At 44.7% G+C, this 15,178-nt stretch overlaps 1 protein-coding gene across 9 annotated transcripts in view; it reads left to right on the top strand.

Annotated features, from left to right (window-relative positions):
• The window catches only part of RRBP1 (ribosome binding protein 1), a 191,877-nt gene that overhangs the window by 126,897 nt on the left and 49,802 nt on the right, over positions 1-15,178 (top strand). For all 9 annotated transcript variants that reach the window (XM_053246948.1, XM_053246950.1, XM_053246947.1 and 6 more), the window contains 2 exons: positions 3,792-3,882; positions 13,875-13,967. In XM_053246948.1, the coding sequence (XP_053102923.1) occupies positions 3,792-3,882; positions 13,875-13,967 (184 nt within the window). The remainder of the gene's footprint in view (positions 1-3,791; positions 3,883-13,874; positions 13,968-15,178) is intronic.

Genomic DNA, 15,178 nt, shown 5'->3' with positions numbered 1-15,178 from the left:
TATTTGGGGGGGGTGCCTGGGGGTGGGAGCGAGAGGGGATTGACCCCTTTACTAAGTGCTGGTCCTGGAAACTGCGCAGAAAGGATGTACTGGTTCATAACTCCAAAAACGTTGAGAAACACTGATCTAGATTTGTCAGAAAAAGAAATGAGATTGGATTGATTACTCTTTTGGACTTGGACTGTTTTTAGCCACTCTTATGCTTAACAGACTGGATACAGTATTTTGGATTTTATTGTGTGTGGAGCCGCGAAGTTGTAGCCTCAGGGCTTGCCTTAACCTGGCAAACCTACAAAAACATTCAAGCTCTGTGTGAATTGTTGGGCTAAATTACTGTCCACAGACCACCATGAATCATGTCTCCTGTGCTTAGGGGAGCAGCACAATACAGCAGCATGCAAAATATGCTGATCCTTTCCTAAAAAAACTTTAAAGAATTGGGTGCTACATTTGCATGCAGCATTATATGATGAGGCACTCCGTCCACCGACACCGATGCCAAGTTATCACTCCTCACTGATTACAACATCCATCTTGGCAGCGGGAGTGTTACCAAACTTGGTATCAAGCGTGCAGGGATCTGCAAATAAACAGTCTAAAACCACTGTAGAAAGATCGGAGCCGGAATTCAAGCGGTCAAAGGAAGTCCAAAAGCTAGATAATTGGCATGAGGATAAGAGAAGGAGACACTTGGATAAGGAGAAGGATTCTCTGCCACAAAAGAAACATTGTAGCAAGTTGAAGGAAAGCACTCCTTCACCAACCACATTGCAGAACTATAGCACGCCTACGACATCAACAGTGGGACTATCGACGTTGAGAGGACAGCCTTCTGCGTTGATGTGAGCATCACCACCAAGAATGGCCATGATGTTGATGTTGATACCAGTGGAACAGAGTGCACAGCTACAGGTCTCAACATCGGCATCGATGTCGACGGCACATTTGATACTGACCACAACATCGACAGCATTGCCACATTCAACTTTTGCAGCAGTACCTCTGAGAAGAATACTTCAGTTGTCCCCAGTGCAGGTGCCTGTGCGATCCCCTTCGACACTGATACCAACTCAACAAGAGGGGATTATATAGACTTTACAGTGGAGCAGGATGAAGAAGCTGCTTTGGATCCAGGCACCACTAACACTTTGCTGGCTATGCTAGAGTCTACAAATAGTACCCCTTCGGGGTCAACATTTCAAGGCTTTAAAAAGCAGTGGCCTTGACATCGAGCAGAGTGTCGAGGAAATTCTAGTGACAATCCCAAAAACACCATCCATGTCACCACTATATATTGCCTGTGCATATGATGTCACTTCTGTATACTCAGGATCCTGTAGTGCCAAGATATTTTCATTTATTTTCACAACCAGCTGGTTCGGCAACAGTGGCTACTGCACCATCATTCTCTTTGAAGTCGCCTGTTGAGTATGCGAGTTCACAGGGACTCTGGTATCAGGGGGTGCCTGGCCAACAGCCCCTCAGGGAAATTAACATACTTGTGGATTTCACCATACTCCTACTATTACTTTGCCAGATTATTATGCGGAATATCAGTTGTGGAAAGCACAACGAAATTTACAACGACCTCTTTTCCTGAGAGGCAGGTACCTCAACATACTACTGGTAGTGCGGCTGCTACAGTGTCGACTGCTTGACAAACACAGACTGATGCGCCAGATTACCCGTGGCAGCTTGTGCAACCTCTTGCACCACATCCAAGTACTCCTGTTCCCAGGCCAAGAGAAACTGGAAGTTCCTGTTTTGCCACCTCAACAGTCCCCTGTTCGCCCTAGGGTGCCAAAGGGAAAGAAAAATAAGATAGTACCACCAGTAGCCCCTCCATTGCAGGCAGGAGGTGATGGGGGGGTGGCTATTCGTCCGATTCCACAAGCAATGGTTTGGACATCACTAGCCACCCCTCAGAACCGGATCCACCCTTGGATGTTCCTCCAAATACTTCAACTTCCCCTTCAGAGGAGCTGAAGGTATATCATGCCCAAATTAGGGAGATGGCAGAGGATATTAAACAACCAGAGGCTGATTTAAAGGACCTAGTTTATAACATGATGATGCCTGCTAAAACATCTCACCCTGTTGCACTTCCAATGCTTCCTAAAATAACAAAAGCAGTGCAGTCTGCTTGGGAAGTGCTGCAGTCCTCCACACCAACATCAAAGCGGCTAGAGAGTTTATAAAGGATACAGGAAGAAGACAACATGTACCTTCTGCATCATCCAGTGCATCATCTAGATATAGATTGCATGCCTGTATCAGGATCTTGTTGACACCACACTACACCTTCTGATAAAGAAGGATGAAAAATGGATGTTATGGGTAGGAAGATCTATTCCACCTCTAGTTTGGCTATTAGAATAGCTAACTATGCTTCCTGCTTAGCCAGGTACAACCATTATTTTTGGGATGTTTTGCTACAGGACTCAACTTTGTTGATAACTGAAGAATTTCAAGACCGGTATATGAGAAAACCACATCTGTCACTAGGCAACAGTTCAGCACCTTTAAACATTTAGCGGAAACTGAGTCTTGTGCCATGGCTACGGCAGTGACTTTGCAATGTCATGCATGGATAAGATTCACAAACCTTCAACAGGACATGTGTGATGGTGTGGGAACTTGGCCTATGACAGAAAGGGTTTGTTTAGTGAAAGCACAGACTCTACAATGGGGACACTGAAAAAAATCAAAATACACAGCAAACACGTTCATGGCCACAGCCTCAGCTTCTACTGCGACATCCCGAAATCGACTATATGGGAGACAGCATGCTCCTTTTAAACAGCATGAGCGAAAAGATTTTAGACAGCAATACAGGCTGTAACAACGAAACAAGAGTTTTGGTCAATGCCCTAAGGGCCAGAACACCTACCTACCTCTTTCCAGGGTCCTCAGTCACCTTTGGAAAACACGCTGCATTCATTGGATGTCTGTCGTACTTTGCTGTATTACCTATAAAAGACTAAGGACATTAGAAAAACAAAAAAAGTTTGTAGCCTTTAAAGGCAAAGCTAAGGGTCAGCTGATATCGCGTCAACGTCTCGCACATTGGTTAGTAGAGTTAATAGTGCAGGCATATCAACAGCAAAGCGTAGATCTGCCACGCACCATACGAGCACACTCAATGAGAGCTTATGCATCTTCTTTGGCTCATCTGTCAGAGATCTGTATGGCTGATATCTGTGCAGCTGTGACATGGTCTTCTCAGCAGCCTTTCATTAGACACTATGCTATTGACCCAAGGTCTGCTGAGCAGGTGAGTTTGGGAGAAGTGTTTCAAACCGGCTGTTGCCATAGGCTTCTGGAGCTACTGTGCCCACCACCAGGCTGGGAAGCTGGCTAATCACCCATTCATTATGAATACAGTGTCTCATGATCCAGATAAACAGGTTGCTCACCTGTAACTGATGATCTGGTAGTGATCCATTGTATTTATAAGACCCTCCCAAACCACCCCACAACAGTAGCTGTTATTTAAAAAAAAAAACAAAAAAAAACCCCAAAAAACCACCCAGTGTATGATCGTCAAAAAGGGGAGTCTGCAAGAAACTGAGAAAATGACACACCCAACTGCTGATTTCAACAGAAGCGCAGAGCATGTGCAGAGCAGAGAGGGCATCAGGAGGAGCTAGTCAATCTACCCATGAGGTCCCTGCGCAGGCACAAAACCCATTCCTTATTAATACAATGGATCACTACAAGATTATCAGTTACAGGTGAGTAACCTGTTTATGTAAACAGAGGCTGAAACACACAGACTCCTTTTGTTTCAGACTGCAGGAATCATCCACACAAGTCTCTGCATTAAAGAAGGAAGCTGCAGAATTAAATGATACAGTCGAACAGCTGAAATTAAAAAACAATGTGAGTAACAAAATAAATTGTATGGGTTCTTAAATTATATGAATAAATATCAATTTAATGTTCTTCTTAATTCCAGTTTAGTGCTGATTCAGTAATCTTCAAGGTGAATTGAATTATTTTTTAGGCACTGAATTGTTCAGTTGAGGATCTGGAGAGAGGCCATGAAAAATCCTATCTGAATGAGGAGATGCTGTTCCAGATAACTGCATTGTAGAAATTTATACTCCTTCTAGGATTTAGGAAATGAATAGCATGTTGACAAATAGTACGAGTACTTGATGTGTAAAGCACAACGCTTCCTTAAAATACCATCTACACCTTAATATTCAGGCATAAATTCAACAGGTCCACAATCAAAGTTGATGAATCATTTATTATCCCTCTGAGTAGGAGGAGACAGTTGTGTATGTCAGCTAGTTACGTACTGACTCAGATCCTTAAGTAAATATGCTTGAATTACATATTTGTTAGGTACAAACATGACACCATCAATACTCTTAATTCTCACAACATCCAGGTGTTGTTGGATAAACTGCACTGCATTCTAGAGGCACTGAGCCTTGGAAATATGTGGAACTCGATGATATTGGATACAGTAATGACACACATTTTGATAACATTCAAGAAAAAATCAAGTGGCAAAATCACTTAAGGGACAGAAGGGAACGCTGAGCAAGAAGGGTGGTAGCTTCAGTAGCCAGTTACCCCAGTTAGAGCTAAGGCAACAGTTCACAAACACAAGAACATAAAAACAGCCCTGCTGGATCAGGCCCAAGGCCCATCTAGTCCAGCATCCTGTTTCACACAGTGGCACACCAGATGCCACTGGAAGCCTACAGGCCAGAGTTGAAGGCATGCCCTCTCTTTTGCAGTTACTCCCCTGCAATTGGTACTCAGAGGCATCCTGCCTTTGAGACTGGAGGTGGCCTATAGCCCTCAGACTAGTGCCGTTGATAGACCTCTCCTCCGTGAAGTTATCCAAACCCCTCTTAAAACATTCCAGGTTGTTGGCTGTCACCACATCTTGTGGCAGAGAATTCCACAAGTTGATTTTGCGTTGTGTGAAAATTTACTTCTGTTCGTTGGTCCTAAATTTCCTGGCAATCAGTTATATGGGATGACCCCTGGTTCTCGTGTTATGTGAGAGGGAGAGGAATTTCTCTCTATCCACTTTCTCCACACCATGCATGATTTTATAGACCTATCATGTCTCCCCACAGTCGTCTATTTTCTAAACTGAATAGCCCCAGGTGTTGTAGCCTTACCTCATAAGAAAGGTGCTCTAGGCCCCTGATCATCTTTATTGCCCTCTTCTGCACCTTTTCCAGTTCTACAATGTCTTGTTTTAGATGTGGTGATAGATAATGGCCAAAACAATGGTGACCAGAATTGTATGCAGTACTCCAGGTGTGGCCGCACCATAGTGTTGTATAAGGGCATTAGAATATTAGCCATTTTCTTTGCAATCCCCTTCCTAATGATCCCTAGCATGGAATCAGCTCAGATCCCATTAACATATACTTGAAGTTGGGGGTTTTCTTCCCAATGTGCATCACTTTACACTTGCCTGTTGCAACTTGGCAAGTTGTTACACTTGCCATTAAACCGCATTTGCCATTTTGTCGCCCACTCCCCCAGTTTGAAGAGATCGTTTTGGAGCTCCTCACAATCCATTTTGGATTTCACTACCCGAAAGAGTTCGGTATCATCTGCAAATCTTGCCATGTCGCTGCTTACCCCTGCTTCTTTATCATTTATGAATAAATTAAAAAGTAGCGGTCCCAGTATAGATCTCTGGGGGACCCCACTTCTTACTTCCCTCCATTGTGAGAACGCTCCATTTATCTGTCCTTCAACCAGTTAGCAATTCACACATGTACGTGTCCCCTTATCTCATGACTGCTAAGTTTCCTTAGGAGTCTTTGATGAGGAATTTTGTCAAAAGTTTTCTGGAAGTCCAGATATACTATGTCAACTGGATCACATTGATCCACACACTTGTTGACACTCTCAAAGAACTCCAAAAGGTTTGTGCGACAATATTTCCTTTTGCAGAAGCCATGCTAGTTCTACCCCAGCAAGGCCGCTTCTTCTATATGCTTTACAATTTTATCCTTGAGGATGCTTTCCATCAATTTTCCTGGAATGGATGTTAAGCTAACCGGCCTGTAATTTCCCGGATCGCCCCTGCATCCCTTTCTGAAAATCGGGATTACATTTGCTACTTTCCAGTCCTCCGCTACAGAGCTCAATTGCAGGGATTTGTTACATATTTTATCAAGGAGGTCATCAATTTCATATTTGAGTTCTTTGAGTACTCTTGGATGGACGCCATCCGGCCCTGGCAATTTGCTAGTTTCCCATTTTTCCAGACAGTTTATAACATCATCTCTTGTCACTTCTATCTTATTCAGTTCTTTAGCCTCCATCCCCGAAAAGCCTGGCTCAGGATATGTATATGCTCAGTATCCTCAGCCATAAAAACAGACACAAAGAACTCATTTAGCTTCTCTGCAACCTCCATATCCTCCTTAATAATCCCTTTTACTCCCTCATTGTCTAATGGTCCAACCGCCTCCCTGGCAGGTTTCCTGCTTCTGATTTATTTAAAGAAGTTTTTGTTATCCCCCTTGATGGTTTTAGCTAAATGTTCCTCAAACTCTCTTTTTGCCTCCCTTATTGTCACCTTGCATTTCTTTTGCCAGAGTTTGTGTTCCTTTCTGTTCCCTTAATTTGTACAAGCCTTCCAATTTCAGAAGGAAGTCTTCTTCCCTTTTATGGCTTCCTTTACTTTACCTGTTAGCCATGCTGGCATCCTCCTTGACTTAGTGGTACCTTTCCTTCTTTTGGGTATACAATCTAACTGGGCTTCTAGTATTGTGGTTTTGAGTAAACCCCATGCATTCTGTAGTGAAGGAAGGATGAGGGAGAAATGAATGAGGGAGAATACAAGCAGTGGAGGAGTATGTGCTTGGGTTGTTTTAATCTGCCCGGAGTCACAGGGGAATAGTCACTCTACAAATGGAATCTTTCCGTAGTGGCCTTCAAGCCCGCTGAGGGGAGGGTGTGGCAGCATGCCAGGGTGAACACCCTCCTGTGCTTAGGGACTTCCAATTGAGTAAGATATGCCACTGGGGAGGCAGGATGACTAAGACCTTCACTGATGGGAAAGTTCGGGGCCCTACTTAGATTTGTTTGGCTTTCAGTGTCCATTATATGCTGTTTGATGGAGGCTTTGGCCTGGTCATAGCCCATGTTAAATAGGATGGGTGGGGGGAGAAGCCCAAGGACACTATTTTTCACGCAACTGACCATTTCCATTTGGATTGGGGTGGGAACCCCTAATCCACTTAGGGTTAGGAGGGCAAGACCAACGGGGCAGAAGGATAGTCTGAGCCAGTAACTGAGGATGACCACCCACACCCTGACCTCCACTTTGATCAAGCCTGTCTCCAGACGCAGGGTGACATTAGAGACACATCTTGGTACCTGGAGAGCTGCCCACAGGAATTTAGATTGGACAAGTTCTAGTGGTGCGAATTTGGAGTACGGACCCAGCTGGGCACCGCAGAAAAGCTGAACTAGCGGCTTGTCTCCGAACAGTTCGAGGGCTACAGGGATATAATGGCCTCCTCTCGTCCGCAGAAATTTGAGAATGGCCAAAGAGCTCCTCTGAGCATTTTGAGCCACATGTTCCCTGTGTGCTTTCCCAGAGCCACCAGAGTGAAATACTACCCCCAGATATTTGAAGTGTGGAACCTGCTCAATTGTGTGGCCATCTAGCCACCAAACAAGAATTTTGGGCCTTTTGGTGAAGACCATGATTTTAGTTTTGTGATAGTTAATTGCGAAGAGATCTTCTTTGCAGTTAGGGCTCTCAGCACTCTTTTAAGGCCAATGGACCTTGAGAGGATTGCTACATCATATGTGGACAACAGGTTGACAGTGTTTTTGATGATGAAAGTCTGGGTTGTTGAGCTAGCTCACCATGGTGCTAATGTAGAAGTTGAACAGAAGTGGGACCAGAATGCATCCTTGCGTGACACCCTTCTGGGTTGTGACTGCTCTTGAGAGGTGGCCTTGGGGATTGCACCTTACCTTCAGTGACATGTCAGCATGTAGGGCATGCAGCAACTTACTGCCAGTAAGTACAGCCTTCCCTCTCCAACCACAGGTTTTCCAATTGTGGATTTGAGTATCCACAACTGGGAAATTGTCACCTGTCTTGCCACCCTGAGTATCCTGAGTATCCCCGCTACTCAATACCTGAGTATCTGTGGTCTGGCAATTTTTCCCCCCGTTCTCGGGGATCTTTTGGGTAATTTCTGGGGTCAGGAGGTTATTTACAAGGGTCAGGGGATTGGGGCAGTTTTTGAGGGTTCTGGGTGATTGTGGGGTTCAGGGGTCATTTCTGGGGGTCAGGGAGTCATTTCTGGTTGTCAGGAGTGATATTCGGGTGCCAGGAGGCGATTATTTCTGATTTTTACCTTGTTTTTCGGCCCTTCCATGACCACAATTCCCTTAACCCCCTGTTCTCAATGCTTTCCTATTGCTTTTCTACCACAAATTCACCAACTGCAAGGTTTTCCAGGAACAGAACCCTCGCAATTGGCGAGGGACACCTGTACAACAGGCTGTCAATGGAGGCAGCTTCTAGCTTTTTCCACAGCTTTACACACGAGATGGACTCAAATGCTGCTTTAAGATCTATAAAGTCAGCATAAAGGGAGATTGCATTGCAGGAGGAGTATTTCCCTATGTGGTGCTGGATAACTAAGCACTGGTCGGTGGTGGAGTGGCCTTCCCTGAAGTCAGCTTATTCCTCTGCCAGGAGGTTTTCCTGCTCCAGCCAGTCCCTGAGTTTCCTGTATAGGTGTCTCGCATATTACTGTGTTGTGCAAACTGATAGGTCTATAGTTGGCAGGGTTGTCTTTCCTGCCCTTTTTGAATATGGGGACAATGATCACTATTGAATATGGAAACAATGAGCCCCATTCCTTGGGGATTCAGCCATGTATGTCGAAGAGCAAGGCCAGAATAGGGGCCTACCAGTCCAGGTTATTTTTAATAGCCTTCGGTGGAATAAGGTCCTTCCTTAGAGTTTTCCCCAATCTTAACTAGGCAACAAGGCTCTTCATCTCAGAGGTTGACACTGGGGCCCATGCAGACATATCCTCAGTGGCAGGTGCAGAGCTACCACATTTTGTGGTGGGATCCTCGTAGAGCTTGTGAAACAGTTTCTTCCAAATCCCTGGGGAGTTGTGGCAGTCCAGGTGAATCAGACCATTGTTAAGGGAGTGTGTTGTGAGTCGCCAGAATATAACTGAGTCCTTGGATCTTACAGCCAGGATGAGATGCACCCAGTTATTTTTCATGGCATCTCTTTTCTTAAGTGCCAGCAGAAGTTTGTACTGTATTTTCTGCTGTAAGAGATTCTGTGCAGCCATCAATCCAAAACTAGATTTGTAGGCTTAGTAGGTAGTGGTGAGACTTTTTTGGCATTAACGCAGGCTTGGAGGTGTGGCGCAGCTCTTGACAGGCTAAGTGTTGCTGGAGTTCCTGGACTAGAGTGTTGTAAGACACCAGGAGAGTGCCAGAGGGTTTATCTACTGCCAGGGATAGTTGGATGTGCTGAAGTGTTCTGAGGCAAGTAGCTTGGTTACTTGATCAAGCTGAAGAGTCCATTTAGTGTGCCCTTCCAGAAGGAGATATGGGGGGATGGTAACAGTCAGTGTAGGGGGATGGTAACAGTGTGGGATTGATGTATGAAGGGCTTTAAATGGAGCGAGATTGGGAGATGATCACTGTTGAATTTGGGAATAACCTCACATCTCCCCACCAGGGGGAGCAGGTTCCCCAAGACAGTAAAATAGTTGATAACGCTCATTCTGGAGCTGGACAGGTAGGTAAACTCGCCCAGATGTTCGTTCCCAAGTGAACCATTTAGGATGAAAAGGTTAAACCTCGTGGTTGTCTGGTACAAACAGAGTCCTGTGAAATTAAACTTCCTGTCATTTGAAAGGTGGACAAGAGGGAGCCTGGCTGAATCAAAAGGCCTGCTGTTGTGTGTATAGGGTGTGGTTGTCAGTACCCAACCTGGTGTTGAAATCACCTCCCATAATCACATACGTGTCAGGGATAAAAAGGATAAGGTTAGCTGTATAGTTTTCCAGTTTTGTCCACATCGTTCTGACCTGGAGTTTCCTCTATTGCGGGGGGAGATATATATGAATTATCAGCAGGGCACAGTGACTGAACTGAATCAAAACTAACATGGTGTATTGATTATGCAGGATGGAGTTTCAAAGTTACACGAAGAGTGGTGGAGACAAGCACTCCCATGTGCTGAATACAATTAATTATTATTATTATTATTTTACATTTATATCCCGCTCTTCCTCCAAGGAGCCCAGAGCAGTGTACTACATACTTGAGTTTCTCTTTCACAACAACCCTGTGAAGTAGGTTAGGCTGAGAGAGAAGTGACTGGCCCAGAGTCACCCAGCTAGTTTCAAGGCTGAATGGGGATTTGAACTCGGGTCTCCCCGGTCCTAGTCCAGCACTCTAACCATTACACCATGCTGGCTCTTTAAAATATTCACAATGAATATTTATATATATTGAATGCATATATAAATATATTATATATTTGGAGTGGTGGAGACAAGCACTCTCATGCTACCTTTGCATTTACTGTGGCCTGCCCAAAGTGTAGCTCCAACTGTATATGGGTGGAATCCATTGAGAGATAATTCCCCAACCATCCATGTTTCCTGAATCAAAATGATGTCATGGTGGGAGAGGAAATCAGTGAAGGAGGGGTCTGCGACCAAAGCAGCCCACCTGGTCACATTCCATGATAGAAGAGCAATCTTATGCCAGTCTACTGAATGTCATTGCATTGAGCTGTGGGCTGGAGACTGGATGGGTGGAACCAGCAGGACCTCCCAGGGCAGGTGGGTTGAGCATATGTCCTATGGTGGGGGTTGCTGCTGTACTTAGGGAGTACTTAGGGAATCCTGAGCACCTACCTCTAGCATCAACGAGCCTCCCTTTGGACATGTGACCTCATCTCTGTGGTTCAAAGATCCCTGCAGGTCTGTGAGGTGGACCAGAGAGCTTCTGAGGTGATGAGTGCCCCATAGCAGTCCCATCCTCCATAGGGTCAATGCTCAAAGTGAAGGGCAAGAGGTGCTGGCAGGTGTGTGTGTGTTACATATTGCTTATATGAAAATCTTTTTGCTATATTGGCTCTCTCATTAATGCAATCAATCTCCTATTAGTCATTTTCCTTTCAAGAACCTTTCATTAATAACTCCTGTTTGTCTCTGATGAAACAGTAATCACCTTTGATCTCAACTTGATTTCTTTCAAGTGTAGGGACATAAACAGCTCCCTCAGTTCTCAAGGTTATGCTCCTTCCCTTTGGCAGCTTGCATATGATTTTGGTTTTCCCTCTGCAATGATCTTCCTGCCATCTGCCAGGTTTATTGGGGTTTTTATCATTCAAGTCCAACTCATTAAAGTGTTAATTGTCTTTAATCAGATTTTCAGTTGGGCTACTATCAACAACTAGATTTCCATAGTCACTTTTGCAATTACTTTCAACATCACTTTCAGAAAGTTCAAGAATTTCAAACAATTCTGAGTTTATTCCATACTGCTTTTCCATGAATCCTTGTTAGCCCCGTTTTTCTGGTTTGGAGAAATTCTGGGTGATGAGTCATCCCTCTTGGAATTTCTTTCAGCTGTTCTGCTATGGCCAGGACCTAAAGACAATTGACTTGCAAATAGCCTGGCTTCCTATACAGCCCATAGACTTTGCTCTTTTGTTTGGTTTGAACTGCTGTATCCTGACTCTTTTAGTCAGAGAGCTCACATTGCATCTGATCTCATATCAAAATCCTGAAGACTAGAAATTCCAAATTCCTTCTTTTGCTTCCAGAGCAAAATGTATCACTTGAAATATCTCAGGCAGACTATTTAAAACACATCCAATTGCTTCAACTAACTCCATCTAACAATCAGATCAAGGTTAGTATTAGTTGTCTTTCTAGCATATAGGTGTTTTAAAGTCTCCCAAGCTTCTTTAGATGTCCTGGTCTTTCTGAAATGTACAATGATTGGGTCACTTACATGCAAGCAGATAGGCTTTTCTATCTTTAGCACCCCATGCTGCTTGTTCTCCAGGTCTTGCCTCAGGTCTGTCCCCTTCTCCAGGTCTGTCTTGCTGCAGGTCTGTCCTCTTCCAGGATTCTTTCTAATCCCTGAGCCCTGAGGGATTCCATCCTGAACTGTTTCATAGTTAAATCCATCCAGCCTCAGGTTTGCTGGCTGTCCCTGTGCTGCTGTCTCCATGGTTAAAAGGTTCCCTGCCTTTTCTCTGGAATTCCTTTCCAATCAAACAAGCTTTCCACTTACTTACTGTGCCTCTTTGTCTGCTTTCCCTGGGCTTTGTTTGCCTTTGGGCACTTTCTCTGGTTCACTGGACCCATAACCCTGTTGGAGAGCTTGGAGGGGATATTTCTTTATCTACCCCAGCTGCAGCAGAAGTGCATAGGCAAGGAAAGCACTGCTAATTAATATTGTCTGGAAATGTGGAGTTAAAGTTCTAAATAAAATACCATATTTTCGCACCAAGAAACCACACAAGTGCCCACATCTGTTTAGAGCCTGCATTTTTGAGTTATGTTTTTAAAGTCACAGACAGCTCTTGGAGCACCAGAAGAGGAGGATGCCATGCTGGTGGACAAAATGGTCACACAGCATCCTGGGCAGGAAGCTTACCCAGGTGCTCTGGGGTGAAGGCTGACCACATTGCCTGGTGGGGCTAGGAGTTCCCCTGCTGAATGTCATGGAAGTTCATGTTTCTTATTCTGGATCTGGGACTTTTCTAGCAATGCTCCATAAAGCTTGATAAAACAATGTGGGGCATCTTTGCTTGTGTCAGGTACTCCATCCTCCCATCTTGATTTGGGCCTCAAAGACCAAGAAATGTTGTGAGTCCATGAAAAACAAGTTGTAAAGCGAGCACAATGTGTAAAGTGAGCCAGCATAGCATAGTGGTTAGAGTGTTGGACTGGAACGAGAATACCCAAGTTCAAATCCCCACTCAAACCATGAAACTCACTGGGTGACTATGGGCCAATCACGTATCTCTCAGCCTAACCTACCCCACAGGGTTGTTGTGAGGATAAAAATAACCATGTACTCTGAGCTAAAATAACCTCTGAGCTCCTTGGAGGAAGAGCGGGATATAAGTGTAAAAATTTCTAAAAACCAATTGTGACATTGTGCAACATCGTTACTGATCATGTGGCTCATCTATTAAAGCCTTAGGTTCCCATTTCCAGCTTTATTAAGCTTCAGCCAAAATGAAATAGCCTTAACTTTGATCTTAAACCAGCAGAATTTGATCACTGAAATTACAAAGTTAAAGCTTTAGAACACATTTTAGGCGAACACATTATGTTATCATTAACGTTTTGTAGAGCTAAATGCATGAAATGGACTGAGAAGGTGTTGTGTGTATGTACATACATGTGCACACACATAATTAGGTGCTTTGCATTAGCAAAATAAAAAATAAAGATAAAGGAATATTGTGTACTTACAAGCAATCTGTTTAAGGGATGGTAAATAAGGAAGATGTAGTTTGGCCTTTAATCCAGCAAAAGATTTTATGTTATGTTTATTGGCATTCTTTGGAGGTGGCCGGTGGGCTGGGGGAGTTGGATGTTTGCTTTAAGTTGTTGTTATTTAATACTATTTTAAAAAACCCAAACGGCAGTTGCTTAGCATTGCATAAAGAAGAAGAAGAAAATTGCTCCAAAGGGAGGAATAGGGGACAATAAACTTAACATACAACTAGATTTAAGATTCTGATCAGCTTGAGATATGGAAATTAATGTAAATTTCCCATGAGTGGAGGTCGAGATGCTGTACATAAAAGCTTCAGTTGTAATTTGTTCATGATGTTTTCATTCCAAAAGGAGCTCCGAGAAAAGAATTTGGAAGCCATAGAAGCTCTGACTTCTGTAGAAAAGTCATGTGAAGAAAAGCTGCTCTCTTCATCTAAAGAAAAGGTTTGCTTTCCTTAAAACTGCTTAGTATTGTGTGCAGTAAAGTTGTAGTGATAGCACAGACTGTATCTATATAAGGCTAATCTCGTGTGCGGCAGCTCTTGTGAGAGTTCATGAGCAGCTGCCAGGAATTGCGAGAGCTGGTGAGGAGATGCCGCCATTGGCAGCTGCTGAGAACAGCCGAGCAGGTGGCAAAAATGGGGCCGCTGGCCTCCTCGCAAGGAGGATGAGAGCTGGCGGGGGAGGCAGAGGGAGGATCAGGAGAAGGCAGCGTTGCCACTGTGAGCAGCCGGGCTCCTTGCAAGAAGAACGAGAGCAGGAGGGAGGTTGAGGAGGAGGCAGCACTGGCGCTGCTACGAGCAGCCAAGCAGACAACAAAAACAGGGTCGCTGGCCTCTTCGTGAGGAGGATGAGATCTGCCAGTGGAAAGGACGGAAATGGAGGTTGGCTGAAGGGATGGGAGGAGAACTGGCTGAGCCCTGAAATGGAGGGGGAGAAAGGGAGAACTAGGGGTGCAATTGCTCATAGGAAGCTGAGTCTTCCTATGGTGCTTGGCACCGAGACTCTGGATCCTTTGATTGATACCAGGAGGACTATAGATCGGACTACTCAGACTATGCCCGGCTTCGTTATGGGTCCCGCTATCCAGAAGAACTTGAGTACAGACAGCCCACAGTAATGAGGGCTTGGCATGAGCCCCCCTCGCATTCTGAAGGGCGACCACATTCCCGCTCACCGCATCATTCCCTGCGTAATAGGGCTGACCGTGGTGAGACGCTCCCTTCAATACCAGTGCTGCATCAAGATACAGTACCAGCCCAGGGATTGCCTTTGGATCCCACAGCTTTGGTACTGGACAACCCCAGTGGTACACCAGGATCCCCCTCGGGTTTGATGCCCGCAACTCAAGTCCTGTTGGTCCCTCCGGACCCTGCATATGAAAGCGATGATAACTCTTAAAACAATGAGGTTGTATCCATCAGGGCGTCCCCACTCAATATCCAATCGGATTTTAAGCCGGTCTCTCCATCAGAGGATCTCAAGCTGTACACTGTCCATATGGCCCATATGGCCTCAGTCTTGGGTGTAAACCTGGGTAACCAGCAGTAAGGTGAGCTGGACCCCTTATTCAGTTTGATCGATTCAGACGCCTTGGCCTTGAATTCGGCCTTATTAAAGGTTATGAGAGCCCACTGGAAGAAACCTAATACACT

This window comes from Hemicordylus capensis, chromosome 4 (genome assembly GCF_027244095.1).
Source record: "Hemicordylus capensis ecotype Gifberg chromosome 4, rHemCap1.1.pri, whole genome shotgun sequence".
Classification (NCBI taxonomy): Eukaryota; Metazoa; Chordata; class Lepidosauria; order Squamata; family Cordylidae; genus Hemicordylus; species Hemicordylus capensis.
Note: the sequence above shows the minus strand (reverse complement) of the source record. Positions and strands in the feature narration are given on the sequence as shown.